Source organism: Drosophila novamexicana, unplaced genomic scaffold (genome assembly GCF_003285875.2).
Source record: "Drosophila novamexicana strain 15010-1031.04,08,12 unplaced genomic scaffold, DnovRS2.1 tig00000817-arrow-arrow-pilon, whole genome shotgun sequence".
Lineage (NCBI taxonomy): Eukaryota > Metazoa > Arthropoda > Insecta > Diptera > Drosophilidae > Drosophila > Drosophila novamexicana.
This window is the reverse complement of record NW_020824827.1, coordinates 2,225,749-2,253,340: the sequence shown is the minus strand read 5'-3', so window position 1 is coordinate 2,253,340 and position 27,592 is coordinate 2,225,749. Positions and strand designations below refer to the sequence as shown.

At 39.9% G+C, this 27,592-nt stretch overlaps 1 protein-coding gene across 1 annotated transcript in view; it reads right to left on the bottom strand.

Annotated features, from left to right (window-relative positions):
* LOC115764145 overlaps positions 1–27,592 on the bottom strand; it is a 57,825-nt gene that overhangs the window by 22,272 nt on the left and 7,961 nt on the right. Inside the window, exons 2-3 of the mRNA XM_030707021.1 lie at positions 11,177–11,286; positions 7,448–7,546 (exon numbers count right to left, since the gene is read on the bottom strand). Coding sequence (XP_030562881.1) covers positions 7,448–7,546; positions 11,177–11,286 — 209 coding nt within the window. The remainder of the gene's footprint in view (positions 1–7,447; positions 7,547–11,176; positions 11,287–27,592) is intronic.

Here is a 27,592-nt window from a genome sequence, read left to right as displayed (position 1 = left end):
ATTCATGTCCAAATCTTACCCCAAGATTCGTATCTAGACATGGGTCAAAAATTACCACCCCCATAACTCGGTCAAATCTCATCCGATTTTCATGAAGTTTGGCTTTTTCTTCATGGTTTTCCCTCTAGATTAATCTGGCATTCAAATCTGAACAGCGATTTTTTAGTCGAAATTCATGTCCAAATCTTACCCCAAGATTCGTATCTAGACATGGGTCAAAAATTACCACCCCCATAACTCGGTCAAATCTCATCCGATTTTCATGAAGTTTGGCTTTTTCTTCATGGTTTTCCCTCTAGATTAATCTGGCATTCAAATCTGAACAGCGATTTTTTAGTCGAAATTCATGTCCAAATCTTACCCCAAGATTCGTATCTAGACATGGGTCAAAAATTACCACCCCCATAACTCGGTCAAATCTCATCCGATTTTCATGAAGTTTGGCGTTTTCTTCATGGGTTTCCCTCTAGATTAATCTGGCATTCAAATCTGAACACCGATTTTTTAGTCGAAATTCATGTCCAAATCTTACCCCAAGATTCGTATATAGACATGGGTCAAAAATTACCACCCCCATAACTCGGTCAAATCTCAACCGATTTTCATGAAGTTTGGCGTTTTCTTCATGATTTTCCCTCTAGATTAATCTAGCATTCAAATCTGAACACCGATTTTTTAGTCGAAGTTCATGTCCAAATCTTACCCCAAGATTCGTATATAGACATGGGTCAAAAATTACCACCCCCATATCTCGGCCAAATCTCATCCGATTTTCATGAAGTTTGGCTTTTTCTTCATGGTTTTCCCTCTAGATTAATCTGGCATTCAAATCTGAACAGCGATTTTTTAGTCGAAATTCATGTCCAAATCTTACCCCAAGATTCGTATATAGACATGGGTCAAAAATTACCACCCCCATATCTCGGCCAAATCTCATCAGATTTTCATGAAGTTTGGCGTTTTCTTCATGGGTTTCCCTCTAGATTAATCTGGCATTCAAATCTGAACAGCGATTTTTTAGTCGAAATTCATGAAGTTTGACGTTTTCTTCATGGGTTTCCCTCTAGATTAATCTGGCATTCAAATCTGAACACCGATTTTTAGTCGAAATTCATGTCCAAATCTTACCCCAAGATTCGTATATAGACATGGGTCAAAAATTACCACCCCCATAACTCGGTCAAATCTCATCCGATTTTCATGAAGTTTGGCTTTTTCTTCATAGTTTTCCCTCTAGATTAATCTGGCATTCAAATCTGAACATCGATTTTTAGACGAAATTCATGTCCAAATCTTACCCCAAGATTCGTATCTAGACATGGGTCAAAAATTACCACCCCCATAACTCGGTCAAATCTCATCCGATTTTCGTGAAGTTTGGCTTTTTCTTCATGGTTTTCCCTCTAGATTAATCTGGCATTCAAATCTGAACAGCGATTTTTTAGTCGAAATTCATGTCCAAATCTTACCCCAAGATTCGTATCTAGACATGGGTCAAAAATTACCACCCCCATAACTCCGTCAAGTCTCATCCGATTTTCATGAAGTTTGGCTTTTTCTTCATGGTTTTCCCTCTAGATTAATCTGGCATTCAAATCTGAACATCGATTTTTAGACGAAATTCATGTCCAAATCTTACCCCAAGATTCGTATCTAGACATGGGTCAAATATTACCACCCCCATATCTCGGCCAAATCTCATCCGATTTTCATGAAGTTTGGCTTTTTCTTCATGGGTTTCCCTCTAGATTAATCTGGCATTTAAATCTGAACACCGATTTTTTAGTCGAAATTCATGTCCAAATCTTACCCCAAGATTCGTATGTAGACATGGGTCAAATATTACCACCCCCATATCTCGGCCAAATCTCATCCGATTTTCATGAAGTTTGGCTTTTTCTTCATGGGTTTCCCTCTAGATTAATCTGGCATTTAAATCTGAACACCGATTTTTTAGTCGAAATTCATGTCCAAATCTTACCCCAAGATTCGTATCTAGACATGGGTCAAAAATTACCACCCCCATAACTCGGTCAAATCTCATCCGATTTTCATGAAGTTTGGCTTTTTCTTCATGGTTTTCCCTCTAGATTAATCTGGCATTCAAATCTGAACAGCGATTTTTTAGTCGAAATTCATGTCCAAATCTTACCCCAAGATTCGTATCTAGACATGGGTCAAAAATTACCACCCCCATAACTCGGTCAAATCTCATCCGATTTTCATGAAGTTTGGCGTTTTCTTCATGGGTTTCCCTCTAGATTAATCTGGCATTCAAATCTGAACACCGATTTTTTAGTCGAAATTCATGTCCAAATCTTACCCCAAGATTCGTATATAGACATGGGTCAAAAATTACCACCCCCATAACTCGGTCAAATCTCAACCGATTTTCATGAAGTTTGGCGTTTTCTTCATGATTTTCCCTCTAGATTAATCTAGCATTCAAATCTGAACACCGATTTTTTAGTCGAAGTTCATGTCCAAATCTTACCCCAAGATTCGTATATAGACATGGGTCAAAAATTACCACCCCCATATCTCGGCCAAATCTCATCCGATTTTCATGAAGTTTGGCTTTTTCTTCATGGGTTTCCCTCTAGATTAATCTGGCATTTAAATCTGAACACCGATTTTTTAGACGAAATTCATGTCCAAATCTTACCCCAAGATTCGTATCTAGACATGGGTCAAAAATTACCACCCCCATAACTCGGTCAAATCTCATCCGATTTTCATGAAGTTTGGCGTTTTCTTCATGATTTTCCCTCTAGATTAATCTAGCATTCAAATCTGAACACCGATTTTTTAGTCGAAGTTCATGTCCAAATCTTACCCCAAGATTCGTATATAGACATGGGTCAAAAATTACCACCCCCATATCTCGGCCAAATCTCATCCGATTTTCATGAAGTTTGGCTTTTTCTTCATGGGTTTCCCTCTAGATTAATCTGGCATTTAAATCTGAACACCGATTTTTTAGACGAAATTCATGTCCAAATCTTACCCCAAGATTCGTATCTAGACAAGGGTCAAAAATTACCACCCCCATAACTCGGTCAAATCTCATCCGATTTTCATGAAGTTTGGCTTTTTCTTCATGGTTTTCCCTCTAGATTAATCTGGCATTCAAATCTGAACAGCGATTTTTTAGTCGAAATTCATGTCCAAATCTTACCCCAAGATTCGTATCTAGACATGGGTCAAAAATTACCACCCCCATAACTCGGTCAAATCTCATCCGATTTTCATGAAGTTTGGCGTTTTCTTCATGGTTTTCCCTCTAGATTAATCTAGCATTCAAATCTGAACACCGATTTTTTAGTCGAAGTTCATGTCCAAATCTTACCCCAAGATTCGTATATAGACATGGGTCAAAAATTACCACCCCCATATCTCGGCCAAATCTCATCCGATTTTCATGAAGTTTGGCTTTTTCTTCATGGGTTTCCCTCTAGATTAATCTGGCATTCAAATCTGAACACCGATTTTTTAGTCGAAAGTCATGTCCAAATCTTACCCCAAAATTCGTATATAGACATGGGTCAAAAATTACCACCCCCATAACTCGGTCAAATCTCATCCGATTTTCATGAAGTTTGGCTTTTTCTTCATGGGTTTCCCTCTAGATTAATCTAGCATTTAAATCTGAACACCGATTTTTTAGTCGAAATTCATGTCCAAATCTTACCCCAAGATTCGTATCTAGACATGGGTCAAAAATTACCACCCCCATAACTCGGTCAAATCTCATCCGATTTTCGTGAAGTTTGGCTTTTTCTTCATGGTTTTCCCTCTAGATTAATCTGGCATTCAAATCTGAACAGCGATTTTTTATTCGAAATTCATGTCCAAATCTTACCCCAAGATTCGTATCTAGACATGGATCAAAAATTACCACCCCCATAACTAGGTCAAATCTCATCCGATTTTCATGAAGTTTGGCGTTTTCTTCATGGGTTTCCCTCTAGATTAATCTGGCATTCAAATCTGAACACCGAGTATTTAGTCGAAATTCATGTCCAAATCTTACCCCAAGATTCGTATATAGACATGGGTCAAAATTTACCACCCCCATATCTCGGCCAAATCTCATCAGATTTTCATGAAGTTTGGCGTTTTCTTCATGGGTTTCCCTCTAGATTAATCTGGCATTCAAATCTGAACACCGAGTATTTAGTCGAAATTCATGTCCAAATCTTACCCCAAGAATCGTATATAGACATGGATCAAAAATTACCACCCCCATAACTCGGTCAAATCTCATCCGATTTTCATGAAGTTTGGCTTTTTCTTCATGGGTTTCCCTCTAGATTAATCTGGCATATAAATCTGAACACCGATTTTTTAGTCGAAATTCATGTCCAAATCTTACCCCAAGATTCGTATATAGACATGGGTCAAAATTTACCACCCCCATATCTCGGCCAAATCTCATCCGATTTTCATGAAGTTTGGCTTTTTCTTCATGGTTTTCCCTCTAGATTAATCTGGCTTTCAAATCTGAACAGCGATTTTTTAGTCGAAATTCATGTCCAAATCTTACCCCAAGATTCGTATATAGACATGGGTCAAAATTTACCACCCCCATATCTCGGCCAAATCTCATCCGATTTTCATGAAGTTTGGCGTTTTCTTCATGGGTTTCCCTCTAGATTAATCTGGCATTCAAATCTGAACACCGAGTATTTAGTCGAAATTCATGTCCAAATCTTACCCCAAGATTCGTATCTAGACATGGGTCAAAATTTACCACCCCCATATCTCGGCCAAATCTCATCCGATTTTCATGAAGTTTGGCTTTTTCTTCATGGGTTTCCCTCTAGATTAATCTGGCATTCAAATCTGAACACCGATTTTTTAGTCGAAATTCATGTCCAAATCTTACCCCAAGATTCGTATATAGACATGGGTCAAAATTTACCACCCCCATATCTCGGCCAAATCTCATCCGATTTTCATGAAGTTTGGCTTTTTCTTCATGGTTTTCCCTCTAGATTAATCTGGCTTTCAAATCTGAACAGCGATTTTTTAGTCGAAATTCATGTCCAAATCTTACCCCAAGATTCGTATATAGACATGGGTCAAAATTTACCACCCCCATATCTCGGCCAAATCTCATCCGATTTTCATGAAGTTTGGCTTTTTCTTCATGGTTTTCCCTCTAGATTAATCTGGCATTTAAATCTGAACACCGATTTTTTAGTCGAAATTCATGTCCAAATCTTACCCCAAGATTCGTATCTAGACATGGGTCAAAAATTACCACCCCCATATCTCGGCCAAATCTCATCCGATTTTCATGAAGTTTGGCGTTTTCTTCATGGGTTTCCCTCTAGATTAATCTGGCATTCAAATCTGAACAGCGATTTTTTAGTCGAAATTCATGTCCAAATCTTACCCCAAGATTCGTATCTAGACATGGGTCAAAAATTACCACCCCCATAACTCGGTCAAATCTCATCCGATTTTCATGAAGTTTGGCTTTTTCTTCATGGTTTTCCCTCTAGATTAATCTGGCATTCAAACCTGAACAGCGATTTTTTAGTCGAAATTCATGTCCAAATCTTACCCCAAGATTCGTATGTAGACATGGGTCAAAATTTACCACCCACATATCTCGGCCAAATCTCATCCGATTTTCATGAAGTTTGGCTTTTTCTTCATGGTTTTCCCTCTAGATTTATCTGGCAGTCAAATCTGAACAGCGTTTTTTTAGTCGAAATTCATGTCCAAATCTTACCCCAAGATTCGTATATAGACATGGGTCAATATTTACCACCCCCATATCTCGGCCAAATCTCATCCGATTTTCATGAAGTTTGGCTTTTTCTTCATGGTTTTCCCTCTAGATTAATCTGGCATTCAAATCTGAACATCGATTTTTAGACGAAATTCATGTCCAAATCTTACCCCAAGATTCGTATATAGACATGGGTCAAAAATTACCACCCCCATAACTCGGTCAAATCTCATCCGATTTTCATGAAGTTTGGCTTTTTCTTCATGGGTTTCTCTCTAGATTAATCTGGCATTCAAACCTGAACAGCGATTTTTTAGTCGAAATTCATGTCCAAATCTTACCCCAAGATTCGTATGTAGACATGAGTCAAAATTTACCACCCACATATCTCGGCCAAATCTCATCCGATTTTCATGAAGTTTGGCTTTTTCTTCATGGTTTTCCCTCTAGATTTATCTGGCAGTCAAATCTGAACAGCGTTTTTTTAGTCGAAATTCATGTCCAAATCTTACCCCAAGATTCGTATATAGACATGGGTCAATATTTACCACCCCCATATCTCGGCCAAATCTCATCCGATTTTCATGAAGTTTGGCTTTTTCTTCATGGTTTTCCCTCTAGATTAATCTGGCATTCAAATCTGAACATCGATTTTTAGACGAAATTCATGTCCAAATCTTACCCCAAGATTCGTATATAGACATGGGTCAAAAATTACCACCCCCATAACTCGGTCAAATCTCATCCGATTTTCATGAAGTTTGGCATTTTCTTCATGGGTTTCCCTCTAGATTAATCTGGCATTTAAATCTGAACAGTGATTTTTAGTCGAAATTCATGTCCAAATCTTACCCCAAGATTCGTATCTAGACATGGGTCAAAAATTACCACCCCAATATCTCGGCCAAATTTTGGATGTAGGTGCTCCTAGCTCCCGCGCAGATCGAGTTTGTTTCCGATAATCGATAACTTACTCCGTTTCCAAGCAATCGATAAAAATCGGTATAGATATCCTGTTTTTTGGGCAATTTTGGTAAATTATAAGAGCTAGAGTCACCAAACTTGACATATAGCTTCTAAAATAGAATATATATATGCATTTGATGTTGGAAGAAGAGGGTTCAGGGTATTCCCTAGTCGGGAGCTCCCGACTAGAACCTCTTACTTGTTTTAGACTGAAACTTAATATTATTCTGCCTTCCTCAATTTTGGGGCTTATAGCTTGTTGCTGTTGGTTGTTATAGCCATATATTTAGTTTGTACTAAAACCGGAGCGACTTGCTACTTAATCTCAAAAAATTTACTCGATAAATTCTTTTTCCTTCAATTAAACTGGGGCTCACTGAATTTAATGGAAATTGACTTGCAGAGCTGACAGGTTCGTTTAAAAAGAAAAATGTACGTAATTTCGCCCTAAAACAACTTTTAGTCTACTCTAGCTTATGGCTCTATAATTTTCTGTATTAATATATTATATGAAAAGGTCGCGTCAAGTCCTATCGCGCACATGTATAATAATATTGAGCCGAAGGGCTCACCTGGTAACCCTTACCCATTTGATGTACACACAACAACAATAGTAGAGACAATCAGTGGAAATTAAATGGAATTACTTATTTGACATGCCTGCAAGGGTATTTAATCTTCCGTACGTCAAAATTAACTGCCCTTGCTCTTACCCCCCGGCAATTTGCGTCTACTTACATCAATTTCGGCTCCCTCGATGGTGGAATTACGAAATGGGGGATTGCGTCCGTTTATGAACTCGAAAAATTTGCCCTTCTCAACCTTCAGCCATGTCACCTGCAATCAAACAAATACATTTGGCCATATTAAAATATTGTTACGTAACAGTTTTGTTGTTGCCACGCTGATTGTGACATTGATTGAGTAACTGCGTCAATTTGAATGCGAGCCGCCGGATCGGTTCATGACTGCCGCAGTTAATAATCCAGAGTCAGTAATTTGATGGAAAAAAATGAGAGAGAAAAAAATTGAAAACGGAAAACGATAAAGTATAAAACAAATGCAATGCAATTAAACTTTGCAACAAGTTGCACGAATTTGTTGCAAGGACAATTAAAATGCGCGTTAAGCTGTAAAACTGTAAATAATTGAATGTTTTATTGAAATGCCACAGGCAAATGTCAAACGGTCAGCATGAGGGGGGGAGGAACTGTCATGTACATGTTTGCCCACGTCGTCCTGGGGGGTGGGGTGCGGGGGGCGTGGTGAGTGCGTTATTTCAAACGAGGCTTGAGAAGGCAACATAAACGCTCGAATATGACTGAAAAAGTTACGCGCCAGTGCAAGAGGGACTTGGCAGCAAAAGCAAATATGAAAACATAATGTAAATGAAAATAAATTTCCATTTGCAACTTGCGACTGTGGAAAAGTTGTTAGTTTTGGGGTGGGCGGCAGAGCGCGAGACAACCCTTGAGGTCCCGGAAGTGAAAAATAAAACGGCGCTTGCCAACAGCTTTTAATTACGCACAATATTTATTTATTGCACTTTATGCGACACACTTTGGCAGCTAAATTAAAATGTACTCGTAATTTATTTAAGAGTTCTGTTTATATTAAATGTCACGCTCGACGGGGCGTGGGCGTGGGCGTGAGGCAAATTGGTTGATTGACATGCTTCACAGCGAATTGCATTGATTGCATGCAACTTAATAATATTAATGTCCCTATTGAAAGTGCCTGCGGCGAACGCAGCGTATACGCAATTTGGGCCGCAAATGTCGTCATTACTCACGCATGTGTTCTCTGTCAGAGCAATCGATAAGGCACACACGCTCCTGGTACACAGTGTCCCGTTTTGGGCGGTCAAAGCAAACATCAACATGCAACCGCTGAACCATTCGACAGCACATAAGCACGTTTGAGCGCCCTCTCCATGTGCCCATCAAATTTGATCAGCCACTTGTGGAAATTTTTGAAACAATTTCTCTTGATATGACATGAACTTTTCGGAGCCACGGTCACAGTCATAATAATAATAGCAGTGTGCATATCGCAAAGTAATCAAACGGCGACAGTATCTGGCTGTGGATACGGGGCACATGGCCAGGTCCCGGTCCCTGCAGAGAGCGTTGTGCTCCTGGCCCATTGTTTTGTATTTTTGTTGTTTAGCCAGGCATGAGTTTGGCATGTGTTGGCTTTGGCGTGTCCGCTAAGCCATGGTCTGACTTTGTGCATATTTTGTTTGTGTTTATTAGCCCGCTTCTTCTTTTTTTTTTTTTGGTACTCAGCCGGCAAATCAAAAGCTGAATTACGTGGTCGGGTCTGAGCCGGCCCCGTTGGCCCAGCCTGCCGTTCGCAGCGTAATTAGTTTATTTCATTTATTTTTTCGCGCTGCTTTTGTATACCCAAAAGTATGCTTCAGCATGTGAAAACCATTCGACGCAGCCGACTTCAATTCCATGGTTAACCGTGTTCGCATTTGCGTTTTAATTGCCTTTTTAGTGCCACTTCCACACAATTTGCCACGCTTCGTGCAACAATTCGAATCAAAACCGGCGGCATGGTGCCGAGTGTGCCAGCGCACTCGGTTATATAGTCAATTATACTAATTAGCCATTGCCAGGCGGTAGTAGCCGCAAAACGGCCAACTGGCCAAATAAAATAATGTCTACATGTAAACACGGCAAGTGCTGCGCTTATTTTATTTTTACCCCCAGCTAATTGTACCGCTGCAGGTATGCCGGAGGGCAAGTATACAGGTGTGCATATTAAATTTGTTAGCTGACACTAGGATGAAAATCAGAAAACGCCATCGGCGTGATAATTTACATAACATTTTCAACAACTATATAATAAAAAAGACAAACAATCAAAAGGCAATTACTAGCTAATTTCAATATTAAATTTCGACCAATATGAAGTACAAATACTATTGTTGGTTTCTGTTGATTTGATATTGTTTTTTTTTTCGAATTTCGAATTATCATTAAATGATTAATTCTATAACAAAATTTCTTGAGTCTGCTCGTTACTAAAACTATGTTCTGTGGAATTTCCAAGTGCTTGCACGTTTTTTATAAACAAACATACAAGCATGGAATTTAAAATATTCAGCTAAAAACAGAAACAACTTTAATTTATTTTCATTACAACGTCTTGTCAACTACTTTAAATATAAAACGCGTAAAGAAAATTAGAAAATAACGTTAAGGCACTTATAACTTAAAAATTTAGGGGAGAACCCGATCCATATAGAGCTAACTTTTACTAGCCCTTGTTTTTACTGTATGTAAGCTAAGTACAACTTTGAAAATCAATAATGATTTTAAGGAGTTTGCTTAATGCAACTTTTTTTTTGTCAATTCAACTATTCGAATAAAGCAAAGCGTTGCATTGGATGGTAAATTAATTTTTTTTCTAGCTAACACATTCATTAATTTTCACTCTGCCTGTAATACTGTAAATGTTCAGTTACGTTAGCTAATGATAATGACTAATGAAAAACCGTACATTAACAACCTGTGCTCCACACTTTCGTCTAAAATGCATTCTTGATTTCAAGGAAGTAACTGGGAACTGCTGCTGCCGCTTCTGCTGCCGAAAACAGGAGCAAAATCAATATGTTGTGCGCTTCTAAAACACTCAACTTTGTGGTATTTTTGCGCCATCAAAGTTGTACGCTTTTATGGTACTTAGAATGAACAAAACGACAAGCTCGCGCACAACCTCCATCTCCACATCGACCTCTACCCTAACATCCAGAGAAGTCGCTGCCGCTGCCGCAGCCGCAGGCGCTGGCTGTGGTGCTGCTTGTGCTTTTGCTTTTGCTTTTGCTTGGCCTTGAATTTGTATGCCACGATTTGTAGTGGCACAAAGTTCCAAACTAAACTAAAAGTATGCACGCTGACTAAGTCAGCTACACTCGGTTACCGCCTGGGTCACTGTGGCAGGAAAACTAAGCAGCTCATTTGCCATAAATTCAAAGGCGTCGCCTTTGGGGCCGTACGGCTGTGCGTGTCCCTTGATGTTTCGTGACAGTAATAAGAGAGTTGAAGTGAAATTAATTGTCGCAACTGTAACTGAAACTAAAGCTGAAACTGAAACTAAGGCGGAAGTGACAACGTCGGGGGCAATGAGGACACGATGAACCGCTCTTTGATTGCAACTTTTCACGACAATTGCTACAATTGCATTTCTGTCTGTGGCAGCACTAACAACATGCACTACCTGCAGCACCTGCCACTGATTGGGTAAGCTTCTGTCAACGCTATAAACTTGCCAGAGTAGCACAAAGTAGCACAAGGCAAACAAAGTTGCTTTGTCGTCGTGGTTGCCATTTCAATTTAAAGTTCTCATCGTGCCTGCCACATTCATCATGCAAACGCTGATATACTTGACGGTAAAGACAAAGACAAAGATAATAAATACACATTTGCTTGAGTTCAGTAAACTGCACTAAAGTCTTACCTTGAACAGTATTTCCGGTATCACATTGTGCTTGCATATCAATGTGGCGCTGGAGCCGCGCTCCACATACCTCGGCACCACCAATTGCACATCCACATCCGATTGTCCATCTGCCAAAAAAAAAATGAATATACATTTACTAAAGTTGTAACATGCATCTACGCTCAATTGCGGCTTTATTGAATGCCATTAAAATGCACAAGCGAAAGAAAAGGCAAACATTTCCAAATAATCCGTGTATTTGCTGCGAGAGCCATCGCCTTAATTGTCAGTTTATGGGGCGTAGCTCCTCCGACCCGACCACCAGCCGGTCCGATAAATTTTAATTTGTTTGCCAAAGTGCACATGAGATATTTTTCGCCTGCATTCGTGTACGGCATTCGACAGGCGGCGAGTGTCAAATATTTACGAGGGCATGCACCTGCACCTTTTCCACCTGGCTCACATTGACACGTGAAGTCCGCTGCGGCAATTTTCCGACATATTTTTTCCTGTGCCCAGCGGGGCAACAGCTCTTCAAGCCCTCTTGTTCAAAGTGCGAATACTTTTGAAATGAAAACTGCAGTTTTTTATCGCATGCGCGCAAAGTAGCTTAAAGGGTCAGCATATATTGATTAATATTAATTACTTTTGGCATTTCAGATAATTTATTATCAACGATTCGTTTCCAAACCGAATAAACAATGCATTTACATTTTTGAAAACTTTTACCATAAATTTCTCTTCTTCTTTGACCAACTGCGTTTACTTAATCAAATTGTCGGAATTAATTCATTAATTTATTCCATTTTTTGTATATGTTATTTAATTTGTAGGAATTTAATTTGCAGTTCACCTGAATTTGCTGTGAACTTAAACTCATACTGATTGATCAAAATATTTTTTTATGTGACTGACAAATTAAATTACGTGTAAATATACCCAACAGTTTAGTGGGAAAGTGCATTTAATAATTAAAATTTAGCTGTAAATAACATTTGCCATGGAAAACATGGAAATCCGAATGATAACAAACGCTCAACAATTAAATTTGGCTAAATAGTTGAGCGGATTTAATATTCTAGAGAGCTACGCATCGGGCAACAATTTGCAAATTGGACGATAGAAATCGATAAATGAATTGCCAATGTTGCAGCGAACAGTGTACGTCCAATCCCAATCATAATTAAGACACCAAATGGTAAAAAGCAAACACATTGCCCCATTTGCGGGGGCCTACAAAGTGGCGCCAATTTCATTTTCATTTATTCACACCACGCGGCTGTCGTCAGTCACGCAAAATGTCAACGACTGAGTAAGTAAAAAAGTGTCAGGCCGCGCGAAAAATATGGAAAAAGCGGAAAACAAGAAAACCAAATGAAATGAAGCACGTCAAGTGCATGACAGGCGAGTAGACGGACGGACGGACGGACAGGCAGGCGGCGGATAGGCTGGCAGGCAGCCCGTCAAACATGGTAACATCGTTGCCTTTCTGGTTGGCAACTTGTTGCAATATACAACGAACATGCCACGTTTTCATTGGTTTTGTGGCATTGCCCACAGCAGGACGTCTGTGTGTGTGTGTGTGTGAGTGTGTTTGTGTTCGTGCCACACGCTAACGAGCCGTAATTCACGAAAATTCAATCATGCCCAGCTGCCCAAGAATCGACAGCCAAGCCGCAGCCTCCAGCCATCAGACGGCACGCCTCACACCCGCCAGCCTTACACCCATTCATTGATGCTGCAGGGCCAAGGAGCAGACAGCCCTGACACGAACTCGAATCCGAATTGACGACTGACTTTTTGCCAGCGCCTGCCTTGATAATCCTGTCGAATATTGGCATTAATGTCGCCACACTCAACATCAATTTTCTATGAGAGCCGCCTTGGCAGCTGTCCAATACTTATTTAAAATTACAAAAAATGAACAGAATGGAAAAAGGAGGAAACTTCACGACACGTCCGTTGACAAGATGTTGACCAACCGCAATAATTGTTTTGCAGCCCGCCAGCAAAAGAAAATATTCATTACAGCAAATATTCCCAGCCGAACCCACAAGCCAAACCAAGCGTTTGGCCTGTTTCGGCTTGTTGCCTGTTTTGGGTGGCAAAAAAATGAGCTCACTTTGACAACGACGTCGGCAACGTTTTGTTGTACGTGGTGTACGTGTTTTACAAGCGGAAATTGATGATTTTCCACAAGTCGGGCGACAATAAAGCGTGCAGCGTGTCAGCAAAACGCAAATAATCAATCAATCAGCATTAATCAAGGCGGGAGTGGGCGTGGTATGCCTACATCAGTTGCAACTGTTGCCCAATGGGGGCTCCGTTTCAACAAGAACAACTACATCAACATTTCTGATATGGTGTGGAAATTGAAATTCTCAAACGGAAAATTAATTATAAATCCAACACATCATGCACCGCATCAGCGCACCTCTGAAATATCTGATAACCGAATTGAGATTCGGGCAATGCAATCCTTGAAATCCTATTATAACATTATCCTTTGTGGGCTGGTATCTGGTTGTTGTTTGAGATTAGGTACGCGTAGGCTGTTCCCTGATTAAGTGATGCCCTCGAGGGTCGAATAAGCAGCTGAGCTGCATATAGGATGCTCACCTGGATCGTTTAATTTCCTGCCTATTTCACACCCATTAATATTCTTATCACCTAATCTGCAATCCCTGACCTGAAGCTACACAACAGGAAATGCCTGATTTTCTTACCAAATCTGCTTGTGAGTGCTCTGCAGCTCTTGGTTGTTCTCCACACATCACAGCCCACATGTTTTTTTTCTAGATACCTGCAAGGTGGTTCGCCCCCTATAGCTGAGGTTGAACATTCACTTGATTAGCATCGAGTATTAAAAACTGTGGTTTTAAAACAATTGTATTACGACATCTTTATCCATGAACATATCGACCCGTTCCTGCGCCGTGAATATAATTTACTGCTATGCTTTTTGCATTGTCGAATAATTTTAGCTGGAAAAAATACCAGTTGGCGGGTATTTTGTGTGAGGGTAGCCAAGCATTGCGTATGTTGAGTAATTGCTCAACTTCCGACTTAAGTTAAGAACGGGCGGTTTTAAAAACGATTGCAAAATGTACGAAAGTTAACCCAAACAGAGCAGGATAAGCAATATTTACTGAAGAATTGAAGAAAGCCAAATTCCGTGGCAAGTAACACTACAGTGACTGCTAAATGGTTTATATACTTAAATTATTAGAAAACTAACTGAGAAAATAGAAACCTTTTTAATTTAATGAACAACATTTCTTCTGATAATTGCTTTGATTAGTTGAACAGCCATTTGAGATACGCTTCAATGAAAGAACCAAAAGCTAGTGATTGATTGTGCGGACTGAAGCAGACTTTTTTTGGCCAGAAACTGAACTGTTTACCTGTTGGCTGGTTAGGCACTAATTGCAATAGCATAAACAAATTATTGCAACAAAAACAAACAGAAAGAACAACAATGGCGGCCGTGTGCAGAGTGCGAATGGAAAACCATAAACAGCGTTTGCCGTTCGATTGTTCGATAATATTCATATTTTCAATTGATTGCTAAATCAATATTTGAACTTTGGCAGCTGTGCTCGGAGCTCGCAATCCGCCCGAGGAAGCAGACACACCGAAAATAACTACGACTTCTGGCAAGGAATATGGCAGATTACCAACGAGAGTTGTGGTCGATCGGTTGCTCGGTCGGTTGGTCGGTCGGTCAGTCGGTTTCTTGGTCTGTTTGTCCCTTGGTGGGTCTGTCCTTTGAGACGTGACACGCCCGTTACAGTTAGAACACAGAACGCAATTATGGCCCGCAAGTTGGAGTGGTAAGCTGGTAGGTGTCCTGTCAGCTGCCAGTTGTCCAGCTGCCAGTTGACCATGTTGAAGCTGACCAAACACACTGTTGCTTATCAATATAATGTTGAATCATTATGGTTGATTGGCAGACGAAAACAATATACACGCCCTTAACAACATGTCTTACTGGCAATATGCGCACATTCTACAGAAGTTCATTAGACACCAGCTATCCGGATGATTGACTGACGCACAGCCAGTTCTAGTATTAGTTTCTTTCAGTTACAAAATGAATTCTCTGTTCATTTTCTCAGTTACTTTTCAGTTTGAACATTGCGGCATATGGCAGGCAGCAAAGTGTGGCGCTTTAATAATGCCAATCACAATTTCTAATTGATTTGTTAACTATGCGGCTTTCAATTTATGATTATGCTTGACTGATATTTGGGAGATTGATCCAAACTATGCGACGGGGTTGTTGCGGCTTAAAAGAAACCACACGGCGACAAGCCAAGCCAAGCAAATGTTTTCAATACAACGCAAATACAACCCAACACACGCTCACGCGCACACACATGAAGGAACAACCAGAAAGAGGACAAAAGAACCTCATGCAGCTTTGCAGCTTGAGCGAGGAAAAGGATAAAGGCATAAGTCGTCATGTTGCCAAAGCATTCGTTCAGCAAATGTAGGCTTCTTTTGCCCGAAGAACAGAAACGTGAGGGGGACTTGAAATGGGACTGAGTTTGGGCTTGGGTTTGGGTTCGGGCGAAGGGTGGCCAGATAAAGGAAGGTCTGCAGGCAACGCCTCGGTGGCATAAAGTAATTTTATAGAACAAATCACAGGCATTAGTGGGTATAAATCCCGTTTATCCTTGCCTGTGTATGCGCGCGTGAAATTTAAATATGTAGCGGACACAGTGGGGAGACAGAGGCACAGGCACAGAGAGAGAAAGGAAATACAAGTATGGAGAACATGGAGACCAAGAAAAATGTTCGTCTTTGGCAAGGACTTTGGCCTGCACGGTCTTTGAATAAAACTGTTGGGTGCGAAATTCATGAAAAATAAAATACATAATATATATGTATATAAGTATTTAAGCTATTGTTTTTATGCGAGCTAAATCGCCTGCGGATATACTATTATGTAAGTTATTCAGCTGGTCTGTGAATTTTAAGTGCACGCTTCGAGTTTGCCATCCTGAAGATAAGTTTTCCTTAGTTCGCCCACATATATCTCAGAAAATTAGCCGCTCTTATTTAAGCAAGAACTTATTCAATTGTTGCTGACTGTTAACGAATATTTTAGTGATGGAAAAGATGCGGACATAATTGCAGCATTTCTGCAAATCAGTTGTTTCCCCTGTTCAACACGGATTCGTAAAGAATCGGTCAACTACGACCAATCTGCTTGAGTTTACTTCCTTGGTAAACGATGCTTTCCTTTCGAAAATGCAAACTGATGTCATTTACACTGACTTCAGTAAGGCGTTTGACTCTGTGCACCATGACATTTTACTTTTTAAACTTGACCGAATAGGTTTCCCCCTGTCTCTTCTGCTTTGGATTAATTCTTATTTAAAAGGTAGGACCCAAAGAGTAATGCTGAGGCTGACTACCTCTAAACGGGTTCACGTTACTTCTGGTGTTCCTCAAGGTAGTCATCTTGGACCTTTACTCTTTACCCTTTTTATAAATGATCTCCCCTCTGTCATATCACATGCCCGTGTACTCATGTATGCGGACGATGTCAAACTTTTTCTATCATACACTAATCCCCTACATCATTCTCGTCTACAAGACGATTTGAACGCTATGCAACTATGGTGTTCGGCCAATCAATTGCATCTAAACTGTTCAAAGTGTATGTTTATGACTTTTAATCGTACTACACCTTATCTTGTCAGTTATACAATCGACAATATCCCTTTGCAACGTATACTAACAGTTAAGGATCTAGGCGTAATTTTTGATTCTAAACTCTGTTTCAATCTTCACATAGATACCATCGTTAATGAGGCAAAAGGTGTACTTGGATTCATTAAACGATGGTCTAAAGAGTTTAACGATCCTTTTATAACAAAACTTCTGTACATCTCTCTTGTTCGCCCTATCCTTGAATACTGCTCTTGCATTTGGTCTCCACAGTATAACAACAGCCAGGATCGTATTGAATCTGTTCAGAAGCAATTTCTGCTTTTTGCCTTACGAGGTTTAAATTGGGACCCTAATCTTCGGTTGCCATCCTACTCCAGCAGACTGCTTCTTCTCAACCTTCCGTCGTTAACCAACCGTAGGACAATTCTCGGTGTTGTCCTTCTACATAAGTTGATTATTGGCGACATAGATTCTCCTTTTCTGCTAGGGCGTCTTCAATTCTCTGTTCCGGCTAGACCAACCAGAAATTATCGCCCCTTTTTACTATCTACGTGCACAACAGACTACGCTATGCACAATCCTTTTCGCGTGCTATGTAAAAATTATAATAGTTTGCATCACGTTTTCTCTACCGAACTGTCTCTACCCCTAATAAAATCGTTGCTTTCAGGATACCTTCGGGAAGTCGCTGACCATTCCCAGCTATGAGCAGGGGCATAGCTTGCCGGACAGGCTGAAAAATTTTCCCCCACCGGGTCGGTGATTTCCCATTACTTTTCTCTCTGTCCTATCTACTTAACACTCTTTATCTAACTTACATTGCTTTACTTTATTAACAATTCTTCTTACTTTCATTTTTCCTATTTATTGTATTTTCTTTATTAATATAGCAAATTAAGATTATTTTAATGCTACTTGAAAACACTTTTTTCCTACTTACAACCTTCTGCTTAGATGTAGGCTCTAATAGCGTCACTGACAAAATTAGCTGTGAAAAGGGGCACAGCTGGCCGGACTGGCAAATAAAACACCTCCATCGGTCGGTGATGCTATTTAGAAAATTGTATCCTTTAACTAGGCTTTTAGCATAAAATTCTATTGTATATTCTATTGAATAATGAGGAAGACACTCGTTTTGTCGACCATTAATAAATAAATAAATAAATAAATAAAAATAAGAGAGTTTATAACTATTTACAATTCCTTTATTTTAAACATTTTATATTTGTTGGGCCTAAGAAACTACAGGTACCCATTTAAATTTGATACTTCCTTTGGGATTTTCAATTTTATATTTTTTTATCACATTTATTAAATGAAATCAGATTTTGTAAATAATAATATCAAAGTAAATGACCAGCGTGTATGTCTGTCACGCACACAGCCAGAGTCAGAGCCACAGTCATAGCCAGAGCCAGAGACCATGTACATGGCCGACAAAAGTAGCCAATGTAATGGTCAAAACAAGTAAGTGACTGTGCGCAACGGGAAGCAAACTTCCCGCTTTGAAAATTTTATCTGGGCATCCGGCAGCCCCTGCAATGACTACACACCCAACTTAATAACAGCAGGCACTGGCAGCAGCAAAAAAAAAAAAACAGAAAAAAATCCGTTTACAAGTAAGTACATAAGAAAATGGCTTCAAGGGCACGCTCCGGCGGCTGCACACAGGCAGGCACACAGGCACCAGCTACAGCTACAACTACACAGGCACGCCCATCAAGGCGCCCAGCACGTAGGGCACATACAGCACGCCCAGTGCCCATTTACAAGGCCGTGGAGCAAACACATGTAGGCCATGAATCTCATAACGAGTGTTAGTCATGCGCCACGAGGCCCCCGCACTTTCAGTCTATATATGCGAGCGTGTCTCTCTATATGTGTTTATGTGTGTGTGTGTGTGTGTGTGTGTGTGTGAGCCAGTTGCCGGACCAGTGAGCGCGCCCTGGACCTGTGCCTCTGCCCGTCCGTACCTGGCTCGTAAACCTGCAGACTATTATAGAAATGAAAAGCAAACGCAAGAGCAGCCAACGGTTGCGCCCACGATGTTGGCAAACACAAAAGTGCTTAAATTACTTTTAAGCGAAATTATGTTTTATTAATGCGTTGGCCAGCAACAAATACGAGAACAGCAACAACTACAAGTACAACTACAACTACAACTGCAAAGGCAACAACAGAATGACAGACTGGATAACATTGCAAATTGGTATCGCAAATTGTTTCCTTTTTTTCAGCAGTTGGTCAGCTCTGCGTGTGCGTAGTTTTGTTTCAAATTGCATTCTGAAAATGCCACAAAATGTATTTTGTAATTCCCGTTTCGACCAAGCTTAGAGCGGGTGTTAAAAACTGCTAGAGTGTTGGACATTTGCTCATTTGTCGTAACATCTGCGCGGACACATTCATTCATTATACCCTGCACCCATTCCAAATGTATTCAAAGGGAATATTTAATTTGTGCAAATATTCAATTAGACAGAGATATATACTAGTTGAGAGACTAGTTTCTAAGCTTATCTTAGAAGTGGGCACTGCCTTGGACGGAGAAAAAACTTGAGAAATAAATATTAATTCTGGTTAGGCTTAATCTGTCATATTTTGAAAAAAAAAATATATATATATCTCAACAATTTAGTTTATATAATTTTAGATGAAAAGTTGATTTCCGGTGGCGTAAAATAGTATGTGGAAGAAAATATATAATCTTTAGCAAACCATGTCCTCCAATGAGAACACATAAAAATCCCTTGTGCCAGAAAAACACGAATAGATTGATTTCCATCCGTAACCGGCAACTACCAAATATGGTTAGATGGGCCCAGTTATTACTAATTCTAGGACATCTATAACGACTGCCGAAGAATTTAGCATTTTCATGTAGCATGTAGATATGTGAATCTGTATGATTCCTGTGGACTTGTCACTGTCGAATTCGATTGCATAGAAACATCTTGAGAATTTGCCACATTTATAACTTTATTCATTTGACTCGAAGCATACATTTTTTTAAATCAATAACTATTTGGTTGGATACAGGACACCATACAGTCGAGTACTCTCGACTTCAATAGTCGCACACGTTCTTCACCAAAATATTTCCCATTCAGTTTGGAAAACTCGTTTAAATCATGGATGACAGATACCAAAATATTTGCTCCACAACGATTTCAATTTAACTCTGTTATATTTTATTTCGTATATATTTCGTGCGTTGAATGTGGTTTTATTTGCTGAGAAATCTGTGAAAATACTAGTCACAAACAATTGAGAATTATTTATTATTTTCTATGACACAAACAGCTGCTGTTTCAGAAAATCTAAATTAAAAACTTTTAACTCGCTGACGGCCCACGTGGAGCAACTGAAAAGGTGTGCCAAAGTCGCCCACCTGAACAATTAATTAAGGCCTGCCGCTGCCCGGACTTTGGACAGACCGAGGCGTTGGTTTGAGCGACCGACCGACCGACCGACCGACCGACTAGCCGACCGATATCAAACTCAGCCGCACCACAACCATAGCTGCATTATTGTGTTACGTAAACGCAATTTGCCTAGGCAAATTCTTTGCGCATTGTCCAAATGCCAGTATTTGATGTTGCCCTTATCTCTAATCTACACGGGCATTAGGTCTGCGACACAAACATGGGCCAAACGAGGGCTGACAACACGAGGAAGCCACAACAGGCCTTGCGGCAATTTCAGAGCCTTCTGATGATATTGACATTTATGCTCGGCAGATAGCCCACAGCCCACAGCCCATCCCAGTCCACAGTTGGGCTCTTGTTTTTTTTGGTAGCTTCATTTTTTTAACCGAAATGCTGGGCACTGTTTTTGTTGACACTTGACAGCACCTGCTGCCTGCCTGGCTGCCTGCCTGAAGTAGTCTGCGGGCGGCCAGGCATTTTGCTGTGAGCATTCGGTAGAAATGAATGATTCCATGTTACATTTCGTGAACGATAAATGCGCATTAGAGTCGAGTTGAATGCGAAATGACGCAGTTTGCAGCGTCGCACACGCGTGCCCACAATAATAAGGCCATATTTGTTTAGTGCCCATAAAGAGCTGGCCACGGCTGACCATCCGCCCAACTTGTTGAAACAAATGGCGTAGTGCCAGAGGAGTAGCTGTTCACCAGAGTCCTTGCCCAATCAATGCCAACTGGCTTTTGTTTGCATTCCAATTTCAGCTGCTGCCGCCACAGGACTTCGGCGCCATTTAAAAATCAACGCAAAGTGCCTTTATTATGCGACTCGTGACCGTTCCAATGCCAAGGGCTAGCATATTTTTATATTCGTTCAGTCGAGAAAGCTCTCACAAAAGGCGTAACAATCAATCCGGAACATAAAAAAAAAGTATGTATATATATATACATATATATATATTTGTGTGTGCTGCCTGGTTAGGCTGGCCAGGCACGCTGCCAACCTTCTGCTTTCTGGTGATTCTAATCAATAATTTACGCATTTTCATTTCGTACAGCCCAAAGGTGGCATTAGCATTGGGGCCACAATTACCAGCTCTCGAAGTGCCAGCCATTCAAGTGTGTCCCTGCTTGAGTGTCTCTCTGCGTGTGTCTCTCTGTGTGTGTGTGTGTGTGTATGCGGCTATCTTTGTGTGTGTGTGTGTGTGTGTGGGCTTATTCGGGCTCTTTTTCTTTAGGCATATTCCCCTATTTAGCACGATTTTGTCTGGCCAATTCCCAGACGCCCATTTTCTCAACTCAGCGCTGAATAAATTGTTTGCTTTGTTTTTAGTTTACAATGAAAAAGTTTTGTCTCAATGGTTTGGGAAATCTTAAAGTTTTATGTGTGCTTGTGTTAATTTGCACATTTTTCGTAATATTCTATTATTTATGATTAATTTTAGCCGGTCTCTGCTTTTTTTTTTGTTTTTTGTTTTTTGCATTTGCTCTTGGCTTTTCTTACACAAATCCAATTATAGCTAAGCAGCCACGATTTAGACTCCTTTCCCTTGCCATCGACTGCTTGTGCTGGTTGTTGTGCTATTACTCTGCTGGTAATTCCTTAAGGATTGTGTTTACTTGAGTGCGCATGTGGCTGCCAATTGACGCATATTTGACTTGGTGCTTAAGCAAGCTGTTTTTATACCCTTGCAGAGGGTATTATAATTTTGTCGTGAAATGTGTAACACATAGAAGGAGACATCTCCGACCCCACAAAGTATATATATTCTTGATCATCATCAACAGCCGAGTCGTTATAGTCATGTCCGTCTGTCCTTCTGTCCGCCAGCCCGTCTGTCCGCCTGTCAGTTTCTATACGAACGAGTCCCTTAGTTTTAAAGCTATCTTTATGAAACTTTGCAGAAGTATCTCTTTATGTTGCACGCAGCAAATATGTCAAAACCAGCTGGATCGGACCACTATATCATATAGCTGCCATAGGAACGATCGGTCGAAAATTAAGTTGTCTAGGTTAAATAGGTGAAAATCTAAATTTTGACACAAATCGTCAAAATGGCATGGGGTTACATCACGTTTTTTTCAAAATCGGGGTCGGTTCGAAAATCGAATCTTTTTTGATGATTTTTTTTTTAATATCTTACCTTTTTTAATTCGTACGGATCCCTACTATCAAATGACATTCAAACAAATTACAAATCGGTCGGTTCAAAAAAGTTATTGACCAAAAACCGATTAGTTTGTAAATTACACCGTTTTGATGATTTTTTTGAGTATCTCGGCCAAATACTGTCCGATTACATCACGTTTTGTCTTCTTTTTGAACTACGACTTTTTCTAATATATTAAATATTATTTATTTCAATACAGTCACAACTTGACAAAAGGGAGGACAGAAGGAATAAAGCTGGAAAAGACCAGACAAAGCTTACTTGGGCAACGCCGGATAATACCTTCTAAGTGTAGATACATAAAATAAAAACTAAATATTCAAATGTTGTAAAACATATATTTTTTCAAATAACTATATAAATAATAATTAAGCAATGAAAATACGATGTTATGAAACAAAATAAATATATTGAAAAATATTTAAATTCTTATGTTTTTTTTGTGAGGAATTTTTTGGGCAGTTAAGGTGAGTAATTCGAAAGAGACGACATAGCTTCGCCGTTGATCTGTGCGAGATTATGTTATGTTAGAAAACAACTCTCGCGTAAAAAATGTCTGATTTTCGTTTTTAGAGCGGCGGAGCAATGACGTTTGAAAACGACATAACTCCGCCGTTGATCATGGCGAGATTATGTCGTTTTCCAGCGACATACATATCCCCGCTTGGAGATATGTCGTTTTTAGATCGACATAATCTCGCCATGAAAACGACATAATCTCGCCATGATCAACGGCGGAGTTATGGCGTTTTTAAACGTCATATCTCCGCGCGGAGATATGTATGTCGTTTTTAGAGCGGCGGAGATATGTCGCTTCAAAACGACATAATGTCGCCAGGATCAACGGCGAGGTTATGTCGTTTTTAAACGTCATATCTCCAGCGCTGGAGTTATGTCGTTTTTAAACGTCATATCTCCAAGCGGGGATATGTATATCGCTGGAAAACGACATAATCTCGCCATGATCAACGGCGGAGTTATGTCGTTTTTAAATGTCATATCTCCCGCGCTGGAGTTATGTCGTTTTTAAACGTCATATCTCCCGCGCTGGAGTTATGTCGTTTTTAAACGTCATATCTCAAGCGGGGATATGTATGTCGTTTTTAGAGCGGCGGAGATATGTATGTCGTTTTTACAGCGGCGGAGATATGTCGCTGGAAAACGAATTATATCATATCTCCGCGCGGAGATATGATATAATTCCGCCGTTGTCCACACCTCGACATAATGTCGCTTTAAAACGATATAACTTCGCCGGTCCTAAAACGACGTACTTCCGCAGGAGTACGTTTATATATGGATATGTATGTAGGCACATATGCATGTGTGCATTAGTACTACGCTCGCAGTTATTTTTTCATTTTAAACTGATAATCCGCCTTTTGACCCCTTTTAACTACAGCGTAAACGCTTGTTCTTAATTCTTATGCAACTGTTTAATTTACCCAGAGTAAAAACAAAGACATTTCAAAATTATTTTTTATTCAATTTTATTAATTCCATATTTTTATTGGCTGTTTGCCATTACCAGGTGTTGGTGTTACATTTTTTTAAGTGTAAATAAAAATATTACGTATTGCCTCTTCGACTTCTTGTTTACAGCTCGGACACTTAGGTTTAGTTTTTTTTATTTAAAGAAACAATTTTCGATTTATTGTTGGCAACAATTTGGTCGAAATTCCGGAAATATTTGATTCAGCATCCCAATCAAACAGGTCCTGCCTTGAAAGTCCTTCATTTAGCGAAACAGTCCAAGCCAAAAGACTTGCATATCAATTTCTTCCATGTCAGAAAGAATCATAGCGTCCATGATCTTTTGAGCTCGGTCCTGCAAACAAAAGAGAAAGTTTAAATATAAAATTTTCAATAAATTTTCAGACAACTTACACGTAGTTGCTTCGTCGGCGACTGAAAAGGAGAGCGAATTCGCGACCTTTTTTCATATTCAGCATCAATACACTGGACGAATTTTGTTGCTCAATTTCAAATCGTATGCTTCGACAGAGCACATGGTTCGGGGTATTATAATTCTGTCGTAAAATGTGTAACGCATAGAAGGAGACATCTGCGACCCAATAAAGTATATATATTCTTGATCAGCATCAACAGCCGAGTCGATATTGCCATGTCCGTCTGTCCGTGTGTCTGTTTCTATACGAACGAGTCCCTTAGTTTTAAAGCTATCTTTATGAAACTGTGCAGAAGTATCTCTTTCTGTTGCAAACAGCACATAAGTCAAAAACAAGCGGGATCGGACTACTATATCTGCCATATGAACGATCGGTCGAAAACTATGTTTTTGATAAAAAAAACCGTTTTTGTTTATCAAGATATCTTGCCCAAGCTCGGCATTAACTCTTTTCCTTGTGCTTCGTAGATACGGTTGGGTCTGCAAGGGTATTAGATCTTCGGCGTGCCGAAGATAGCTTTTCTTTCTCGTTTTCTTTTCCTCCCAACATAATACTATACAATTATTGAGCAGTGCTGAGATTTGGCTGTGGTCTGCCATTTCTTGATTGCCATCTCTTGAGCTCTGCCAATTGTTGCGTGAAGCAGCACAAAAATAACAGCAAGAATACAATCGCAGCTTCAAGAATACTAAGCAGCTTAGACAGCATTTGGAATTGTGTTTGGCTCTGAATTTTAAATGCGCACGCCCAGCTCAAGAAATTCTCGGCCAAGCAAATGAAGTGCGTGCTTTAGTATAAAGCTCGACTGGCGTTAATTAAAGCTAGGCTAATGCTTAAACTGCATAAATGTGGCAATTAATAAAGCGTCAAAACGAGCTCGACTCAAGCTTACTCGCATTCGCATACGTGCACACATTACGTATACGCCGCGTGCGCCGCAAGCAGCAAGTCAAGTATCTCAGGCAGGCGGCAAGGCGCATATTCATAAGCTTTCTACATTAATAATATTAATTGAATTTGACGCATGAAATATTTTATTCATACGCAACCCTTAGGCTCGCACCTATGCTAAGTATCTATGTGTGTGTGAGTGGGCGGGCAGGCTGGCATGGGCGTGTCTATGGGCGGCAACAGCTGCTAAATCATCAACTTATGGGCTCATTAGCAGCTATTGCGAGGAAGTAGCTGTTTCTGCCATTTCGCCGAGTCACCTACCGCATATTAACTGCAGGTATTAAGCATTGTTAAGAGCCGCAAAATCATCGCAGTTACAGTCGACACACGCTACAAACGATACACACGATGCTCTCAAGTCCGTGACGTTGCCCATGCTCATTGCACACGCAGTTGGTTAGACAAATGACTGGCTTTCCGCTACGCACAAATTCGCACACACTCATCCACACACACACGCCCACACACACACATACACATAAGCCGCATCGTTATGAGCTAACTACAGCAGCAACATTCGAGCATTGTACATGAAGAGTCGGTCAAATTAATTAGGCAGCTGTCTGGCTGGTCTTCGTCTCAGTTCAGCACTCTGCCGACTGGCTATCCATAAATTTCAAAGACAAGCAGACGCTGAGTATATTGAATTTAATTTCAATGTTTTTATATAGACTAAAATTTGTAGCTTGATTTATCAATACCTCTCCGAGCTGTTCACCTGGGTCAACAATTTTACGAAAGTTAGAGCTTATTATACTTATTAGTCCATACTGGCAAGTATATAAGTACCTAGGTCTGTATTATGTTTGGCATGACATGCTAATTATAAAATTATATTTTTGTTTCAGGTGTATAAATACAGAAAACATACTAATTACTTATAAAGCTTGACATTTAAGAATGTTCCCACCTGAATCAATTTTACTTATGAACTTATTTGTAAAATCCTTCAATAACAACGAAACGAAAATATTTATACACGCACGATTTCACTCTTTACTTACAAAAATATTTTTTCATTTTTATTTCTGTTAGCTTACAGATGTGGAAATTGTCCACAAACGACTCTTGAAGCCCCGACCCCAATCTAGCACAATGAAACATCTTCGACTTATAATTATATATATTCTTAGTCAGCATCTACAGCTGAGTCAATATTGTCTTGCCCAGTGTGAATTTTAAATATAAATTCATCTATATCATAAGAGTTTAATCTTATTTCTCGATATTTCCTAATATTTACGATATATCGATAAAAATCTATTTTGAGACTTGTTTCTTTAAGCCCAACTCGAAAACTATAAGACCTCGATACCTAAAAAATTTCACTTCTTGGATATATATTATATATTATATTATATTATATATACACACAAATATGTGTTTTTATGTATGTGTGTATGGAAGGAAGCTAGAATGTAGTTTTTAATGTATCTCCTGGTCGAACACTCTCAGTCTTAAGCAAACTGCCAAATCAAAATGTTTTGTTGAAATTGTACAGGCTGAGAAAATTGATTGGAAATCATATATGTCGGGGGTATGCAATCCGAAAAAATTACTTTTCCCCAATGTTTATCATACACAGCGCAGCATAGCTCGGTTTGTCACACACACGCACACACAACTCTGGCGACGGAGTCAATTTTCAGTAATAACACTTTATTTGGGGCATATTTGTTGTTCATCAAACATGGTAGCGCCCGTCGGAAATGGCCCAATAACACAGCTGCTTATGCTATTGTATGTCATGTGTTTGTGGGCGTGCTTAGATTTCTGCAGCCAAAGCTAGTGTTTTATTGCCTACTTTAGTGCACACAGACAGACAGACAGACGCATACGCACACAGAGACACAGACACAGACGCGCGCTTGGCAGCCCTTTATGCTACCCGTTAACAATACATACTTTCAAGTGAGCGCGCACACACAAGCACAGCAATAGAAAGTGTAAGACACACACACAGGAACACTTATAGACGTGAATGGTAGTAGCAGCCGAGTGGAAAAAACAAAAACATTTGCCTTTCATTTGCGTCCTCTTTGCATAATAAAAATGTGTAGTTTACTTTTTTCCACCAGCTCAAGCCAAACTCTGCCGCAGTCGCTGTCGCTGTTGGCGTCGCTGTTGACGTCGTTGTTGACGTCGACGTCATCGTCAGCTAACTTCTGTAGCCCTTTGTTTCCACATTTGCTGTCGTTATTGTTTGTTTGTTTGCCAACTTGTTATGTCCTCACGCGTGTGTGTGTGTGTGCGCGTGTGTGCGTGTGGGTGTATGTGGGAGCGGCTTGTATGTGTG